The sequence below is a fragment of the Alosa alosa genome, chromosome 7 (genome assembly GCF_017589495.1).
Source record: "Alosa alosa isolate M-15738 ecotype Scorff River chromosome 7, AALO_Geno_1.1, whole genome shotgun sequence".
NCBI lineage: Eukaryota > Metazoa > Chordata > Actinopteri > Clupeiformes > Clupeidae > Alosa > Alosa alosa.
In genome coordinates, this window is record NC_063195.1 from 4,729,389 (window position 1) to 4,747,980 (window position 18,592).

General features: G+C 40.5%; 2 protein-coding genes across 10 annotated transcripts in view; both read left to right on the plus strand.

Annotated features, from left to right (window-relative positions):
* Nucleotides 1-328, plus strand: part of LOC125297371 (interferon-induced protein 44-like) — a 47,244-nt gene extending 46,916 nt beyond the window's left edge. The window contains exon 12 of the mRNA XM_048247718.1: nucleotides 140-328. The gene's annotated coding sequence lies outside the window, so the exon portion shown is untranslated. The remainder of the gene's footprint in view (nucleotides 1-139) is intronic.
* A 1,913-nt stretch (nucleotides 329-2,241) lies between these two features.
* On the plus strand, nucleotides 2,242-17,627 carry LOC125297368 (interferon-induced protein 44-like). Of its 9 annotated transcripts, none has more exons than XM_048247707.1 (11): nucleotides 2,246-2,311; nucleotides 3,049-3,143; nucleotides 5,764-5,807; nucleotides 7,177-7,227; nucleotides 10,529-10,601; nucleotides 10,704-10,737; nucleotides 10,905-11,103; nucleotides 15,553-15,702; nucleotides 15,849-16,053; nucleotides 16,183-16,283; nucleotides 16,626-17,627. In XM_048247707.1, exons 2-11 carry the CDS (start codon nucleotides 3,137-3,139, stop codon nucleotides 16,890-16,892), a joined length of 1,131 nt encoding a protein of 376 aa, XP_048103664.1. In that variant the 5' UTR covers nucleotides 2,246-2,311; nucleotides 3,049-3,136; the 3' UTR covers nucleotides 16,893-17,627. The 9 variants fall into 9 exon arrangements, with proteins under 9 accessions (XP_048103671.1, XP_048103664.1, XP_048103669.1 ...); XM_048247706.1 differs by having other exon boundaries at nucleotides 2,285-2,311; nucleotides 2,994-3,143; XM_048247705.1 differs by lacking the exon at nucleotides 2,246-2,311 and having other exon boundaries at nucleotides 2,320-3,143.
* Nucleotides 17,628-18,592: the final 965 nt, after the last annotated feature.

The window sequence follows — 18,592 nt, forward strand, 5'->3', positions numbered from 1 at the left end:
CATTGATATGTCCTATGTGTGGAACATGAGTAATTTCGCTGATAAAAGCAAATCATATCCTAAACCAAATCAATCACTGATGTCTTCTGTTAGTGGAACCGAAATAATTTAGCTGATATGGAACATTTGTTTGAGACAGAGACAAAGAGAAGGAACTTAAAGCACTGAAAAGCAAAGTGCAGGAACTTCAACTGGCAGTCCAGATGTCCAACATCTGCGGATCCTCATGTACGGACCACCCGGAGCCGGGAAGTCCAGCTTCGTCAACACCATCGACAGCATCTTTCAGGACCGCATGACCAGTGCAGCCACTGTAGATGCATCAACTGATGTCAGCTTTACAAAGATGGTAAGACAGTTTCCTCCAACTAGCCTATTTTGAAAAAAAAAAACAGTGAAAACGCTAACAGGATCACTGATGATAAAAAACCGAGTGTAATTGTGACTTAGCCTATTTTCAAAAAAGGAATAAATGGCTAACTGTTAATGTTTATTTTGTGTTGTTTTCAGATTGACCATGGAGATGACTGAGGAAGACAGCCTGAATATTGATGGGAACAGTGGAATTAACGACTTAAACTTTGTCTGGGATTGCACTTCTACAGCCAGGTTGTTGAATAAAAAAAAATAATAAGACACTTATGTGTAAAGTTGTGTTTGTAGCCTAGCTAATGTTTATTAGATGAGCTGTTGGTAAAATGTTACGAACTTTAGCCTGGGTGAACCTATAACGAACCTGTTAGCAAATAGCAAACAGATTTTTCAGGATAATTAATTACCAATCACATTTCACATGTCAAATAAAGCCAGCTGATATCTGATAAGCGGGTCCCACCACCACACAATAAGTGGACCCGTATTGCATATGATAAGCAGATCTGGAACACGTCAGTAACACAGACTATCGTCACGGAACTGGGCCAGTCTTAGCCCTTATTGGAACCAGATCCGTCAAAGCGGATCCAGACCAGTTTTGGACCCGATGTGCGTTTGGGCCGCCGGATCAGGTCCATTATGCAGAATCCGTGCGGACGTTGTGGTAGGTGGCCCAGTTCCGTCCCAGTGTATGTTTGCTATCTGGGATGGACTATTACAAACAATAATATCTTGAAATTAATTAAAAGGAATCAATTTCTATGAAAAATCTCTGTCTGTGGTGTGCGTGTGTCAAGTTATAGCCTAGGCCTACCGTGCATCTATAGCCCATAGACATAATATACATAGACGCCGCATGGACCGCTGCTCCCTACTAGCGCTGACGAGATTTGGAGCCGCCATCTTGGACCGGTCATCCACTCCACTCAGTGTAATCTGTTTGGCCGGTGCAATGAGCTGTCAGCACACTTAATTAATCATATCTCACTGAATACCCGAACAGATTTTCACGCGGTTTTTGCTGCAAAGGTCATACATGTAGCTATGATACAGGCCACATTGTTCGAAAATACAAAAATACAACCAATAGTACGGTAATGTTAAATCTTACTTGTGAAAAGTAAATCCCCAGTATGGTCCGCCGATTTGAGCAGGAACATGCTGCACAGATGCTGTCATCTTGTGTTTTCTGCTGCAACGCAATGAGGAGTATGACAGGTCCAAGATGGCGGCCGCATTTCTTGTTTCCAGCAGCCAATGCGGCATCTATGTATATTATGTCTATGCTATAGCCTACTGCGCAAAAGCGCCATTCACGCCATTTAATTGTATCGCCTTGTTAGGCTATGCGTGGGATGTGCCAACTTTTTTATGAGATAGAGAGACCCCCTTAAAGACAAAAAGATAATTTGAGCACTAAATCTAAGTCTAATGTAAGTCCTAACTATCTGATCATGGGTGTTAGGATCATGGCAATACATTGACCTGTAAACTCTTGTTCATTCATGGGTTAATGAAATATCAACATATCCCATGTTGCTCCATGTATTCAACCATTGGCCCAATCAGTGGGAAATATAAAATATAATGCAAGTAGGCCTATCATAAGCTTAAAATCTAAGAGCTCCCACATAGCAAGAAGCTGAGGGCAGATCTAGCGTTCTGCTCATCCTCCAGTTTTGACCATTTTAATCAAAGGATATTTTGAAAACAACCAAACAATGGTCCGATATCTGGAAGCCTGATCTCACTATCTTGGTTTTGTTCACAATGTGGTCCATCTCACTTTGAAAAATAGGCTATATCCTGCGCCCTGCTACGATCAAATATCGCTTCGGGGAGGGGCTTGGTAAAAGCGAAAGTAAATAGTCTTTCAACAACTTCGTGGCGTCTGTAACTTTGCCTTGCATCGAGGACACACAATTTGTAGCCTAAGGTAAGAAACCCACTATTTAATATGTTCCTGTTGTCATTCACTTTGTGATTTTGGTATGTGGAATATTTTGAATAAACAAATTAGAATTTCGTTGCATGAAAGAACGTCGTTGTTTAAGAAACGTTGTCGACGGAGATTTCCGCCTATAGGGTAGGCCTAGACCTAACATTAGGCTACAGTTAGTAAATGCGGGCATATTTCTTAATTTAACTCCATTGTAACGTAATATAGGGCCTATCGTGTTGGCCTGCTCCTTTGATAGGGTCAAATTATGGAATCAAGCGAAGTCGTCTAGCTAACTTCACCGCGCTAGCGGGTAGCTATAGGATACGGGCGCTAGCCTACAGTATGATCAGCAAGGGCATATTTTTGCATGGATCATAGGTAGGCCTACATGTCCATACCAATAGTTTTGGGAATGGGATATGACAATAGTGTCTTAAACAACATTTTAGCGAAGTCATTGGTATTGTTGTTGTTTTTCTGTGTATCGTTGTGAAGTCGTATTCATTCTGATGTATCATAAGTGTAGTTGTAAATCTCCAGTAGGCTGCAACCAGGGGGTCAAGAGCTTGCAGTTTAGCTTCGGCATGTTCGCATACGCCATTTTCAAGTAAGGCGACGCATGGAGCATCGTGTTGGGCACGAGCTCTCATGAGTGTACATGTTGGTGGGCGGGTAGGGGAGAGTGGGGTGATTGGTGCCAGTGGGGAAGTTGTGCCACCCCCTATTTCTAGGAAACCATGGAAGAAATTGGTCATGTGACCACACATTTTTGAAGACTCAGCCATTTCAATCATCCTGCAGAGAAGAGAGCCTCATTGCATGAGAGGTAAGCACATTTAAGTTAAAAGAACTGAACTGCCTTTCAAAGTAAAATTTCTATGATCATGTTTTTTTTTATTGTTGTGTCAAAACAGCCATACAAAAATGTGATATATGGCAATATATGTAAATCACATATATTATGTATATGTCAATGTATGCCTCACACATATAAGTCACATATATACACATACATGTCAAATATATTTCAAAATATAGCAAAATTGGCCGTTTTTATATATGTCACATATATTTTCCCAGATATACAAATATATTACAAATATATGTCAGTTGCATATATGTTAATATATGATAAGTTATGTATTTGTACGCATACTAGGGATACCAATATATTGCAAATATATGTTAATGGACATATATTTGCACTCATATTAGGTAAATATATTGCAAAATATATGTAATGTTCTGCTATGTCACATTTATAGAAATATGTCACAATATATGTATATTTCAGAAATATAACATTGTTGATGTTCCAAAGAAAACACACAAAATATTTGTTTAACCTTTTATTAAAGTTTATTTTTTTCACACAAACAGTGAGTAAACCAGGTAGAAACTTTTTTTCTCTGTATGGAAGTGGCACACATTGATTTGGCAGAATGCACTCAGTGTTCTCAGGGCAGCAGTCCTCACAAATCACCACCTGCAAACAGGGAACAGAGAAGATTAATATGCTGTAAAACACACAGAACATGAAAAGACCATCACTGAAGCACTACTACCTTCACATGCATCTTTAATAAACTGCGCCTTGGCACAAGTAAGCTTAAATAAGGGCTATGAGATGAAGAACATGTAGCCTAATGATCCATACATAAGAATACTTTTGACAAGATTTGGAAAAAAGATTCTTGAAAGATTGGAGTCTTTTAACTAATGCCCCCCATTCAAGCTTTACTCAAAAGACTTTAAAGAATCTTCCCCAAATCTTGTCAACACTACCCTTCACAAACTAAAGATCCATTTAAGCCTACTAACGTTAACGTTAGGCTACATTTAAAGTGGCTACTAATAACCATGCAGGCTAAGTTAAAGCTAGGTTAGCTAACTTACTTACACCTGATATTTCATTCAAACTAAAACTTATATTCATAACGACATCTCAGACAGGCTTGTTGTTGGATATGATGTTAACTATCATTCTAGATATTCCACATAATGGTAAAGTTAGTTAATGGAAAAGTTAACATTAATAGCTAACATCGCTAACATTAGCAATATTAGCTCGCTAACGTTATCGATAGCTAATTGATAACATTAACGTTAGCTAATTCTAACATGATGGTTAGACTGTTAACAAGCGGTTTGGTTAACATTACACATTATAAAAACAATATTTTTCTAACTAATTCCCGTTTACTAAAGGCCTTCTTACCTTGGATATGATGACAGCACAGTTTGCACAGCTTACAAAGTCAGATGCATGACAGGACAGAAAAGTGGCGGTTGAAGTCACCTTGGTTGGTGTTCAAAAGTCAGTCAAGGGTGGGGATGGGTATTGCTGTGCGCATAAGCATCATATCAAGATACTACAAGCATCCGTTATATTTAAAGTAGCTTTGGCCTCACATTTTTTGTATGCACATGGTGCAAGCATAAGCATCCACACATTGACACATAAGGCAAAAGATGCCGAGCAGCATAGTCGACACCATACCTGTGGCCCAAGACATAAACAAATATATTCACACTAAGTTCTCCATTTGGAAAATAAGTAGGCTAATGGAATCTAGTGTATGGATATGTATGCCACCATATATGGAGACTACAAATATGTCTGCCACATATCCACACATAAAGTTCTCCATATATTTAGAAAATAAGTAGTGGAATGTAGTGTATGGATATGTATGCCACCATATATGGAGACTACATATAAGTCACATATTCATACATAAACTTCTCCATATATTTGGAAAACAAATAATTGGATCTAGTAAATGAAGATATATATAGCATCTTATATGGGAAATTAAAATATTTTGTATGCCATATATCACATTTTTGTATGGGGTTATAGACAAGTTTGAAACATTTCACACATGTTTTAGTGCTTTGGTAAGCTACATTATGAGTCTATAGGCCAACAGCTAGCATGATGTTGGCTCAAATCTGATGGATGATGCATTTTTTCCAAAATGGTGGGGTTGGGGTGATTTGTGCCAAAGGGCCTGGGTTAAGTTGTGCCAGTGGCCCCACTTATAAATAATGTTTTAAACATATTATTTTATTGTAATTGTGCATTTTATTCTTACATTTTATCACTAAAACTATGTGACATTCTTAATTTTAGACCAAAAATAGAAATATACCATCATGCCACAGAGTTATAAGAGGAAGACAGGCAGGGCATACTGTATGGAGAAGGAGCTGGCAGAACATATAAAGGCACTAGGAGTAATGTTCCACGGTCTAAGTCCCATGAAATGCTGTGAACTTCACACACACACACACACACACACACACACTGACCAGGAAGCCTGGGAAGGAGAGGGGGAACATCATCAGGTAGCAGTGGCAGAGTTGACATCTACACAACCACATCCAACCACCTAAATCTGCTGTAAACTTCTCTGATCAACAAAACTTTAATCTCATTTCAGGTATGACTTCCCTCCACACAAGATCTACAACATGGATGAAACTGGTGTGACAATGGAAAATGACCTTTGATGTGCTCGTGTGGCGCAATAGGCTTGTAGAAAATTAGCCTTTGATGTTGTAAAATAACTTTAAATAAACCTTAACCCTCTAAACCCGCGATTCGAGTTTTTTCGACAAGATTGGTACTGAATAAAACGGCCGATTTAGTCAAATAGGGTGTCATATTTCATAGTTCGACCTCCCTCCACTAGATGGCAGACATGTCATCGTCATCCCGAGTCCAAAAAAAGGTCATGCTTTAAACAAAACTTTCAAGCTACAGGCGCATTGAATGAATGCGTGCAATACGGAACGAACTAGTGGCGTGTGAGCTACTTTATCAGAGCCGATATTGTCAACGTCAGCAGTATTTGCATTAGATTATCGTCTAATATCATCAAAACGTTTACCGAAATGAAGTGTTTGGTCTTCTATTCATGGACCCTGATTCTGAAGGGGAATATCTGCCTTCAGAAAAATGACGGTGATTCGTTTAGTGAGGCTTCAGAATCGCCCCTGCCTTGCAATGATGCAGCTGGACAAAGTGAGTTTAAGCTTACACCAAGCACAAACATTGAATCGTTTGCCCAATGTCAGTGGTGGGAATAATGTTTCGCGAGGGGTGGATGTTCCGGGGAAGTAAGCAGGGTGTTAGTGGTGTGGCTTAACGAGCAGGAGGAGGTAATGCCATGTGGCGCTAGCTTCTGTCTTCTGACCGTGTGCCTCGACAGTAGCGTGGTGGAGCCTTTGTCTAATGCCACTGGGTATGTTAGGCCGAGGTCGAGGTCGAAGTGCTCATAGGACAGTTAGGGGGCGTAGAGAGGCAGTGTGGGGAGTCGCAATGAGAATGACAGTAGGCCTAGGCCGAGCTGGCGAACATTTCTCCCTGCCGGAGAAGGCAGAGCTGGCCATGCTGCTCGCATGGTGGAGCAGGTGGTGACAGGGCAGGGGAGCCATTAGGCCATGCATAGCCTATCACAAGATGATGGGAATGCCGACCCCTGTATGGATAGGGATAGGAGTCATTATCTCTACAGCAAAAAAAGCCTGCTACATAAAAAAAAAATTGTCAGCCATTTATTAGTAATGATTTACACTGTTGATTTGCTATCTATTTCCCTGACCATTTAGGGTATACACTATGTGTTCTTTTTTGTGTGTTCATGTCCTTGTGATGTGTGTGTCTTTGTCAGCTAAGAAAAAAACATCAACAAAAACAACAAAAAGAAAACAAATACTAACATTGTCTGTTGTCTTGTCTCGTCATCTCACTCCTGATCTGTGCCTTGCCGTGGCAAGTGAGCTTTTGAACTAAACAGGTCTTGTCTACTTGTGTTTGTGTGTCATCTGAATAATATATATGTGCCCCATAGAAAATGGAAAATCTCTGCAGCAAAAGGCCAGCCTACCGCTACATGCATTTGGTTTGTTTCTGCCATTTATTAGTAATGATTTACACAGTTTGTTTACTAACTATTTACCTGAGCATTCAGTATTGTGCAATATAGCATACAGAAGGTGAGGGACATTTTGGGGGGAAAGAAGTGGTGCATTTTATCATTCAAACATGCAACTTTTCATGAAAATTCTATAATCCAAGATGGCCGCCACCATATGACGTCATAATATGCAAATTAGATATAAACATTTCATCTCTACATAAACTTTGGGTCATCCTTAATATTTCTCTAATTTACAGAAAGTCTCTAAAAACTGGCACAACTCACCCCACTCTCCCCTACCTATCCAGTGGCTACAGCCAAACGTTATTCAGTGCGTATTTCTTGAGGAGCCTATGAGAAGACGTGTATATTATGGTTATTTATGCATCAAATGACAAATAAAGAAAATTGTATTGATCTTATTTCGTTGTTGTTTGTCCCGAACAAAAATAGCCTAAACATGATTAAAGACCCCTCGTTACACCATGGGTCTCCAACACATTGCTCTAAAACAGGTTGCAGCTATATATTTGCCGCCACAATTACAGTGTTGTGTTGACCGTTTGCACAAACGAGGAGCTGAGAACCTGCATTCCATGATTCACCGCTGAACTACGTTGTAGGCTACCGGAAATGCGACTGAACGAACGAACGATTCAGAACGAATCATCTTGGCAAACTGAACGACGCGAACTGTGTCATGAGAACGAACGACAAAATCCACCTCTACCGAGAACGCAAGTGAGGCCACAGGACACCGGCTTTATTCCGACGGCAATTAACATGGAGCCACGCCCCTCATTAGCCACCGGAGCTTTCCAGCTCCTCCTGCAGGTCAAAATGCAATATGACATATACAGCAACATGCCTAGTGCTCAAGAGCACCATACAGGCAGGGGGAAGAAGAGGCGTAACGCTTCACGGCACACTAGTTAGACTATCCAAAAAAACGACGATCAAAAATCAAATGTGTGGCACAGCAGAAGGCCAGAGCCGTCCCTCAAACGGATCATCCGTTGTTCGAAAATATTTCGGATTTCAGGCAAGTGAAGTTAACCAAAAACATAATCAAAGCAGGGCTCTCAATTCATACCGTGAAACACATCACATGACGTAAACCACACATGCCTTTTTTATCACGTTAAAGGCACACTATGCAGGTTTTTTAGCTTAATATGCAAGTTTTTTTCACTTTTCACTTTTCCTTCATTTAACAGCTTCAGGGTCATTGGAATGGTTATATGATGACTTTTTTTTTTTTGGGTTGAATGGTGGCGCCTAAACTTCCCCTAGTGCCTGTGAGCGGAAAAACACCCTGCCAACTGCAATGGGTCATGGGCCGACGGCCCCAGTGTCAGGAAGTATAACGAGGTGGAGCAATTGCTTTACTGCATTCAAATACACATACACGCTTCAGGCATCGGCTAGAGAAAAGGTAGCGATGGAGTTTCTCGACATTCGGCCATGACAAAGCCGAAAAGAAGCAAAAAAACCGAAAACAGTAAGGAAATTGCCAATACTGCATAGTTTAGTCCTTGTCTGCTTCCTCGATATTGCCTATAATAAGAGTTGAGCTAACGACGGGATCCGTGAATTTTATTAATGTATTTTATAAGCTACATGTGCAACCTACAATGCATATCGCGTTTCGAGACACAGCCTACTCAAAACGAGTGAACAATAATGAAAATGTAGCCTACACGTCAGTGTTTTACATATCAACGAATGACTAAACCAGTGTCCAAACTACGGCCTGCCACGCACTTCAATCCGGCCTGCTGAGCATTTATTTAGGTTATCATTGGCCAATAGCTATTTTTTCCAGTGATAGACGACGTTGTGGTTAACTTTAAGCTACTGCAAACTAGGGCTGCACGATATTAGGAAAAATGCGATATGCGATAACATTGTTGAGTACTGCGATAACGATATAACTTGCGATATTTAAATATAAGGGAACACAACCCTTTCCAGTTAAGAAACTGGAATCCATGCATAATAATTCCGTGGAAATGCATGGATTCCAGTTAAGAAACATTTCCACAGAATTATTTTTGGAATCTGATCCCTTATCATACCTGTTCATTCTTACTCGTCGCCGACTTATCATGACTAAATTCAAAATGGCTGCAAACGCTTAAACTTCGGAAGATACTGTCTGTATAAATCGCCTTGTAAGTAAACTACCAGTGCTTTTCAAAGTTCTCAATGTCTCGATTTTTAAATGTCAGGGCCCTCGAAGTCTACCAATGAAGTGTAGAGATACATTGAGCCCTCGTAAATGGTGTAAAAACAGTGATTTATTTGCATGGTTAGGCCGATGCGAAGCACCACCATTGAAAAAGCTGTTGGTAGCATCGGCTAACTAGCCAGATTTTTTGGAGTGTAGGGGACAAGCCGAGATGGGCTATGAGACATACGTTCACACTTGGTATCATGTTTCAACACATTTTAGGTCAATATCACACCGGAATTCTCCTTTAACACAGAGGAGAAGGACGCATTTGGCACTCGCTGTAGCCTCTCAAAAATATTTGAGCGCTAGAATGTCCTAGTCATAGCCTAACAATAACAATTCAATAGGACTATTTTCTGCTAAAACATTAGGCTACATAGTTTACGTCCAATGTAGACTATATGCCTGTGAGACATGTAGGCTACAAAAAGACAATTACACATTCACGTCACAGTCAGGAATTATTTGAATAAGACAGTAGACTAATAAGTCTTTTATTTTACAAGACGGTAGACTAATACGTGATAACTGTTTGGCTGACAGCCTTTAAAGTAGGCTTAATTTCATTTCCAGGGAAAGGTTTTTTTATGTTTTAGCCTGTTACAGCAGGAATTAGTGACTGTGGGGGCGTGGCATCACGATGGTTGCTTCCCATCGTGATGCCACGCCCCCACAGTCTGTCAACCATCACGATGGACGATGATATCGTCCATTGGCACAACCCTACTTTCCACCCCCTAACACACACACACACACACACACACACACACACACACACACACACACACACACACACACACAGATAGACAAACAGACACACAAACACACACACACACACAGATAGACAAACAGACACACAAACACACACACACACACATATACACAAACAGACACACACACACACACAAACAAACACACACACACACACACACACACACACACAAACAGATAGACAAACTGACACACGCACACACACACACACACACACACACAGATAGACACACACACATACAATCTAAACAGTTGAGACTGTGTTTTTTATTCTAGCAGGAGAAAATGGGAGTTGTTTGGTCTTATTTCTTTCCAAATCCATCACCTCCACCTGATCCAGTACCTCTTTGTAAGTCCCCTTCCAAATATATTCACCAACGTGCACACACATACATCTACTGTAGATACATCTCAAATCCTGTTCCAACTGATTTTTTGTTGTCTCTTTTAGTGATGGAAACTGCGTGGTATAACATGATATGGAAGTAAGTGTAGTGTATCATCTTCACTGTCTATTAACTTGTGATGCACACCATTATGTTAATGTTGAGAAATTTAGCACTAAAAGCACTGTGCAGCACTCAAACGTATTCTGACACCTGAATTACATTTTCAAATACACCTTGATTAAATTGTACAAATGTGTTTGTAGTAAAAACCAGGCGTTGAAGGGGAAATTGAGCACACTTCACCCTAAGCACCCTGCTGTTCAGCATCTCCGCATCCTTGTGTCTGGTCCTATCGGAGCCGGAAAGTCCAGCTTCATCTATTCTATAGACAGCATCCTCCAGAATAAGAAACTGAATGCAGCTGAGAGAGTGACAACTGGTAACTTCAGTGGTACTAAGACAGTGAGTAGAAAGTTTCTATTTATTATGACCGCCGCACAGAGAACCCCAAAAATTGAGGGTAGGGCGGACACAGTTTTTTGTGAATATCATGACAACCCTAGGGCCTAGGATGACCAATTGTTTTGTGTCTTAGCCTTCAGGGGCCATGTCAACCCATCACATATCCACTCATTTGCTGTATAGCGCCTACTAGTTAAAAATGAAAGAGCAAAAACGGTGTATTGTAATAGCAGGTGTAGGATCAGTTTTGTAAAAAATCCTTTCATGGGGGACCATACAATAAATTAATATATGTGTACAGTGGGTCCCAGTTAAAAATTGACACTTCATTCACGATCATGGTGAATGGTGAAATGTGGTACAACTGCAGCCGCTTTGGGGGGCAGCATAGTCCGCTGTGGAGTTTCACGGTCAACCAGACGGGCGATTCGAAGTTTTCAGTGCGTTTCTCTGTGTTTTAGCAGCCCTGCAACATGCTAGTCCACTGTAGCCTAAGCTTTGTACATATAATGTTAAACATAGTTTTTTGGATTCAGTGGCAAGATTTATGATTGTACAGTGTCTGTCTCTCAGTAATGTTTTAAAATGAGAGCTTAGATCCGGCTAGCTGGCAGTAGGCTACTTTGTCGGTAGTCATGAGAAGTTAGCTTGCTAACAGAACATAAATATTCTGCCCAGAAACCTTGTGAATAGTTCTGATTTTTTTACTACACTAATCTAGGTTGAGGAATATAGACTTTTGCCTACAGCATCTCCTTAACAGCAATGTTAACAAAATGACAGCATTCATATGACAAAGAAAAACGAATTCGTGACTCAAGACTGTGCCACAGCAACCAGTGTAGGATACAGTCCTACCCACAGGCCTACTTTCGAAGCAGATATAGCGTTGTCTGACGGTCGAAAGCGGGGTTAATGCTCGCGTATTTCCAGAACAGGTCTGCAACTTTCAGGCAGTTCTGAGTTGAATCTAGGCAGGAGCAGAGCCATATAAAGGCCTAGGCCTATTGTTATCATTTTTGCAAGGTGTTGCTCCCGGCAATACTTGTTTTATAAGGCGTTTGGTGATTAATTGATAGCTGTTTTTTGGGACACGTTAAGCGTTCTTTATAATGGCGCATCCGGGGAGTAAAACGACTGTTCAGCTGTTACAACTGTAGGCTACAATGATTTCAATACAAAATATATGGCGTGTTAGTTTAGTTAGTTTTGTGATGTTTTGCACTTTTGCCTCATGTGTTTTCAGGTTTGAGGGCTTTTTTGGCAAGATTGACCTTGGTTAGACTCTGCATATGTTATTTCTCCGATGGAAAATAAAGTCAATTTTCGAAACACGTCTGTTATTAGTTCAATAACAAGTGTTGCTTGTTAAAACATGTGACTAGTGAAACTCAAATGATTTTAGAAATATTTAGCCAAAGCCAAAAAAGTGTTAGAGAAGGAGAGACGGTGCAGCTCAGATGTCTTCTTAATTTTCTTTATTCTTTTAGTAAAGGTGCAGAACATTATTAAACTTTGACTAACGCTTCGATGTTAAGTTGGTCAAAAACATCGACACATCTAAACGTTAGTCAAAGTTTAATAATGTTCTGCACCTTTTACTAAAGAATAAAAGAAAATTATTGCTGCAAGAAAATTGAGCTGCACCGCGTCTCTCCCTTCTCTAAAAATATCTGTCCTGGCCTGGTTGCAACGGATTGTGGCCAAACGTCAGAAGCGCGGAGAACCCTCCTTTGTCTACCAAAAGTGTTACTTTGTGCCCCCGGCCCCACTGCTTTGTGAAAGAAGGGTGTGGGGGAGGGGGGCTGTTGCTTGCAGTTTGTTCAATAAAGCGATGCAGATTACATTATTTATTTCTGATTAATTGCGTCTTTTGATGTCTTTTGCAACATCTGCTTGTTAGGCTGGGCTACTGTCCTGTACAGGTAAATGTTCAACAATTGCTGGTGTAGGCCTACAGGCTATAATCAATTAGGGACTGTTCATTATTTATTTAAGGGGCTACCGGAGGAGTTTTGGGAGCGTTAGTCAAAAAGACGACCCTCCCTCGCCAGCAAGAAATTTTCTATGACCTCCAAAGTGACTGAGAAAAAAACGATGACCCTACCCAGTCCCAACAATTTAGGCTATTGATGCCTTCTGTAGGCTACTGGGTCAATTTGGGAGCTTGCATGCTACTGACTCCTTCCTTGAAATGCCTTGAAAAGGCTGTCGCTTGCACAATTTCACAAATAATCACCGGGACCAAACAAACCTGTCAACTTTTCCCGGTTTATCGCAGATTTTAACTTTTTTCCTCGCTGTCTTAGGAGGAGCTGCAGGGGTCGCAAGGGGATGCGGCCTGTGACCTGCTCTTGACAGATGCAAGGCCCTTTTCACTTACGTGCATGAAATCATCGATAGCTTACTTTACACATAGCCAAGGCTACCGCCGGTGTATTTTAATAGTAGCCTAGTCTAATAAGCTACACCAGCTTGCCTTTAAGAGGAGAAATTCAATTGTATAGCCTATAACATTAGCTGAGTCACATATTTGGCCATATGGTGTTTATCATAGGCTACATCATCACTAAAACCAAATAGTGTAACAAAGGCTAACACTTTAAGTGAACATTTGTGTGAAATTTAAAGTGAAATTTCTACAGTAGGCTTACAACATGCTGTTAGGCTGGGCTACTGTCAATGTAACTTGTACAGGTAAATGTTCAACAATTGCTGGTGTACAGGTTATCTAGCTAAATCATTTGTCCAGCTGTTTAAAAAATTTTTCGTGCTACATTCAAACTGTAAAGGTGCTTTTGATATATTTTTTCGTTTTGAACGGTCGGCAAAGCAGGCATGCTTTGTTGCAATGAATGAGGATAATTGCTTTTTTTGCATTATTTTGAATATGACTAAGCCCAGTCTCAACAGCACGTACTTTTTTCCACGCGCTAAGTTCTAACACACATATCCCCTCTCGCTTTCTTTCTCTCCATCCCTGCACACGGTGCTTTTCTTAAAGGAGCTGCACCATTTTACAACAATTGCATCTACATTTTCATATTAGAATGTTTTGTCAAGTGTAAGCTTAAACTACCGTGATCAATTTCAGTTCCCGTGCCCCGCCAGATCATGGAAGCAGTAAGTCAGTCGCATCAAAAATAGTAGTGGCAGAACTCCAAAGTGACACCTTGTGGTTGTTTGTGTCAACTGCAGTTTGTGCCATTTCTGCTGAGAAAATGGGGTGCATGATTCCTGAAGGAACCCGTCCAAACTTAACGGGGACCCACTGCCATTTAGTGATTGTGCACTACACATGCACACACAGGCACTCATGAACACACACAAACACACATACATAAACATACACACACACACACACACTAGCATGCATACAGACACATAAAGACACACACACACATTAGACATGCAGGCATACACACGCACATGCACACACACAGGCACGCACACACTGACTCACATGCAGGCACACACACACACACACACACACGCACACACACACAAGCACAGACACATACACACACACACAGGTACGCACACACTGACTCACATGCAGGCACACACACACATACACACACACACACACACACAGGTATGCACACACAAGCACACACACACACACACACTCATAAACACACATACACACACTGCAGGCATATGCACTCACAGACTCACATGCATAAAAACACACATGTAGGCTAGCAGGCACACGCATACACACACATAAAAACACACACACACACACACACACACCATTACCACCACACACACACACTCAAGGGAAAACTCACACACAGAGAAGCACACATATACACAAAAGCAAACTCACACATGCACACACTCATTTACATACACAAAAGTTGCCAGTAGCGGATGGAGTAGGAGATGGAGACAAATTGACAAGTGTGATTTATTTTCGCGGAGAAACTGTGCAGGACGGAGGCACGGCCATATTTTGTACCGCTCTGCGGTACATCTAGTTTATTTAGCATCGTTCAGTATGCATGAAACAGTGTTGTATTGATGTTATACTTTTTGGGGGGCAGCCTTCAGCGCAGCGCTTCAGACTTGTAACCGGAGGGTTGCCGGTTCGAACCCGAACTAGTAGGCACGGCTGAAGTGCCCTTGAGCAAGGCACCCAACCCCTCACTGCTCCCCGAGCGCCGCTGTTGTTGCAGGCAGCTCACTGCGCCGGGATTTGTGTGTGCTTCACCTCACTGTGTTCACTGTGTGCTGAGTGTGTTTCACTAATTCACAGATTGGGATAAATGCAGAGACCAAATTTCCCTCACGGGATCAAAAGAGTATATATTCTTATACTTACTTATACTTATACTTTAGTTAAAGGGGGCTAGTAATCAATATTATGTATCAGGAGTTAGCAAAATACACATCTGCCCTGCAAATTATTATAATGACTTTCAATGTGTTTCTTGATATTATCAGTTCACAACTTCCAAATTTAAAGATGAAAAGGGACATCCTCTATCATTTGTCATTGGTGACGTCATGGGCCTGGAAAGTGCAGATGATTCTGGAGTGAAGACTAAGGACCTTGTCAGTATTTTAAAAGGTCACATCAAAGACAACTATAAGGTACAACAACAGGGTACACAACACAAGGACAGACACTTACTTTAAAAAACAAAACAAATATTTACATCATATTAACAGGCATTTTAATGATACAGTACATTTCCTCTTTATCTCCCCCCCCTGTATCTCTCTCTCTCTCTCTGTAGTTTAATCCTATAAGTGCATGCTCAGGAGAAGACATAAGATACAACAGCTGCCCAACTCTGAATGACAAGGCTCACTGCTTGGTGTTAGTCATTCCAGCAGACAGCTTCACAGCTAGTGGACATGAAGCAGAGAAGACAAATGTCCTTCTGGACACTGACAGCATCAAGAAGATACAAAACATCAGACGAAAAGCTTTAGATTTGAGTGAGAGGCTATTAAGATAATTAGCTAAATATATCTAAATGATTAACCATATTGTTTTGTGTGAAATGCAATCCTTAGTGTATGTCTGTTACATGTCTTGTTTTAGCTTGCCCTGTTATTTTACTTCAGGGATCCCTCACGTGGTCATCTTGACAAAAGTGGACCTGGCTTGTCCTCATGTGAAGGAGGACATCAAACATGTCTACAGTAGCAGGACCATCCACCAAAAGGTGATTTATTTATTTATTTCAGGGTCTTAGTGCTCTGTCTATACTGTCTCACTCACACACTTTAAAGAACAATAATGTCCATAAAATAATTTCTCCACAACGGCGAGTTCACTGCCATATAGTTCATTCAATCATATTGTTCATTAAATCCCAAGCAATTTGTCTGTTGTGTTTATCCAACCAGACCATCCATCAAAAGGTGAATCATTTGACAGATTTTGAACTTTGGCTATACTGTCTCACTGACTGGCTTGTTGACACCCTTTAAAGATAACAATAATTTGAAGGTGTGTGTGTTTGTGCTTGTCTGTCTTTCTGTGTGTGTGTGTGTGTGTGTCTTAGATGCAAGCATGTAGTAATGCCTTGGGAATTCCTACGAGCGACATCTTCCCAGTGAGTAACTACCACGGGGACAACGAGCCTGGGAAGAACCCTGATAAGGATGCAGTGCTGCTGTCCACACTGACACAGATCCTGGACTACGCCAACGACTCTCTGGAGAAGATGAAGGAGTCTGAAGATGCTGAGGACGGGTTTGCCATGGGGCCCAGGAGGAGAAGGAGCATGGAATCTAACCCTGACTTTGCAGAGAGTGATACAAAACAATGACACATTCTATTCGCTGTGGATTTGGGACCTCACATCCGGCGCATTGTAACACGAGACACAAATCAAGTGACCTTGCTAGAGCAGTAGCATCCCTTGAGTGTGTGTGTGTGTGGTGGTAATGGTATGTGTGTGTGTGTGTGTGTGTGTGTGTGTGTGTGTATGCGTGTGCCTGCTAGCCTACATGTGTGTTTTTATGCATGTGTGTGTCTGCATGTGAGTCTGTGAGTGCATATGCCTGCAGTGGGTGTATGTGTGTCTTTATCATTTATCATTATTCTGCAGGCAAATCAACCAGTGCAACAGCTGCGTATTGAGTGCACAAGTTGAACGTAGTTCAGGAGGGTTTTGAAGATAAAGAGGGATATGCCCCTGCTCTGGTAGAAACTGGTAGAGTGTTTCAGCAACGGAGAACAACAGACGAGAGTTTGGCAGAGCCAGGTAGCAGGCAGTATGAGAGTTACATTATATTCATTATGTGTACATTGTGTAACACATTGTGAGGAGAGTTGTGAGTTATCGGCTCTAGATTACAAGGTTTACAGAGATAGATAGATAGATAGATAGATAGATAGATACTTTATTAATCCCCAAGGGGAAATTCAACGTCTCAGTAGCATACAGACATCACAAACATCCACTTACAGCATAAATGGTAATGGTAAGTATAAACATATAACAAAACTCCACTGTACAATAGAGAAAGTAGAAGATAAGACAAACTAACAAAACTAAATACTACCTAACAAAAAAGTCATTACCTAACCCTTTGTTAATATTTGTAAATTGTTACTAAAATATCTATTTGCCACAAATGAATAGTGTTTTCATCGTTAATTAGGTATTAGTTGTTTGCATAAAATATGTATGTTAATGTTTTAACAAATAGAAAACAATGTATTATTGCATTAATATTTGTTAATTGTTAACTAAATGACTTTTGGCACTAATTAACAGTTATTTCTTACATCATTTAAATGTTAAATGTTTATTTACAAACTATATGTAAATATAAAAGTTAGTGCTGTCAAACGATTACAATTTTTAATCATGATGAATCGCTGAATTCCTATAGTTAATCACGATTAATCGCATATTTTATCATATGATTAAAATTCTATTATTTTGCATTTGTGAACTTTCCAGGAGTCCATATTAACAATAAAGCAATTATTGTTTATCTTGATTGGGATTCAAATGAAAGCAAAGCAAGTTACTTCATTAACTTAACTGTAAGACGTAGGTCTATTTGATTATTTCAAATCAAATTTCAAAAGATGTGCAGCAGACCTGAGGCAACACAATATATTCTTCAGAAATATAGCTGATATAAACTGAAATAAATGCTACTGCAGAAGTGCATGTACAAAATGTAGACCTACACACATTATAAAGGGCATAACAAACAGAAAATATTATATTCATACTATATTATTATGACCGCCCAAGAGCGAAGCGCGGCGTCATATAGGTTTAGTCAGAATTTTTTTTTTTTCGCATGCCCAAATTTCCGTCAATGAGTCCGGGACACTGAAAGACCGGGGATTTACATTAAACTTGGTGGGCATGTAACCCCACATGGATAGCATGGAACCATTGTTTTTCGTTTTTGATCTGTAGCCCCCTGCTGGACTGGACCCCGAAGGGAGTGGTAGGGCAGACACAGTTTTCTGTGAATATCTGAAAAACCGTAGGGTTTAGTA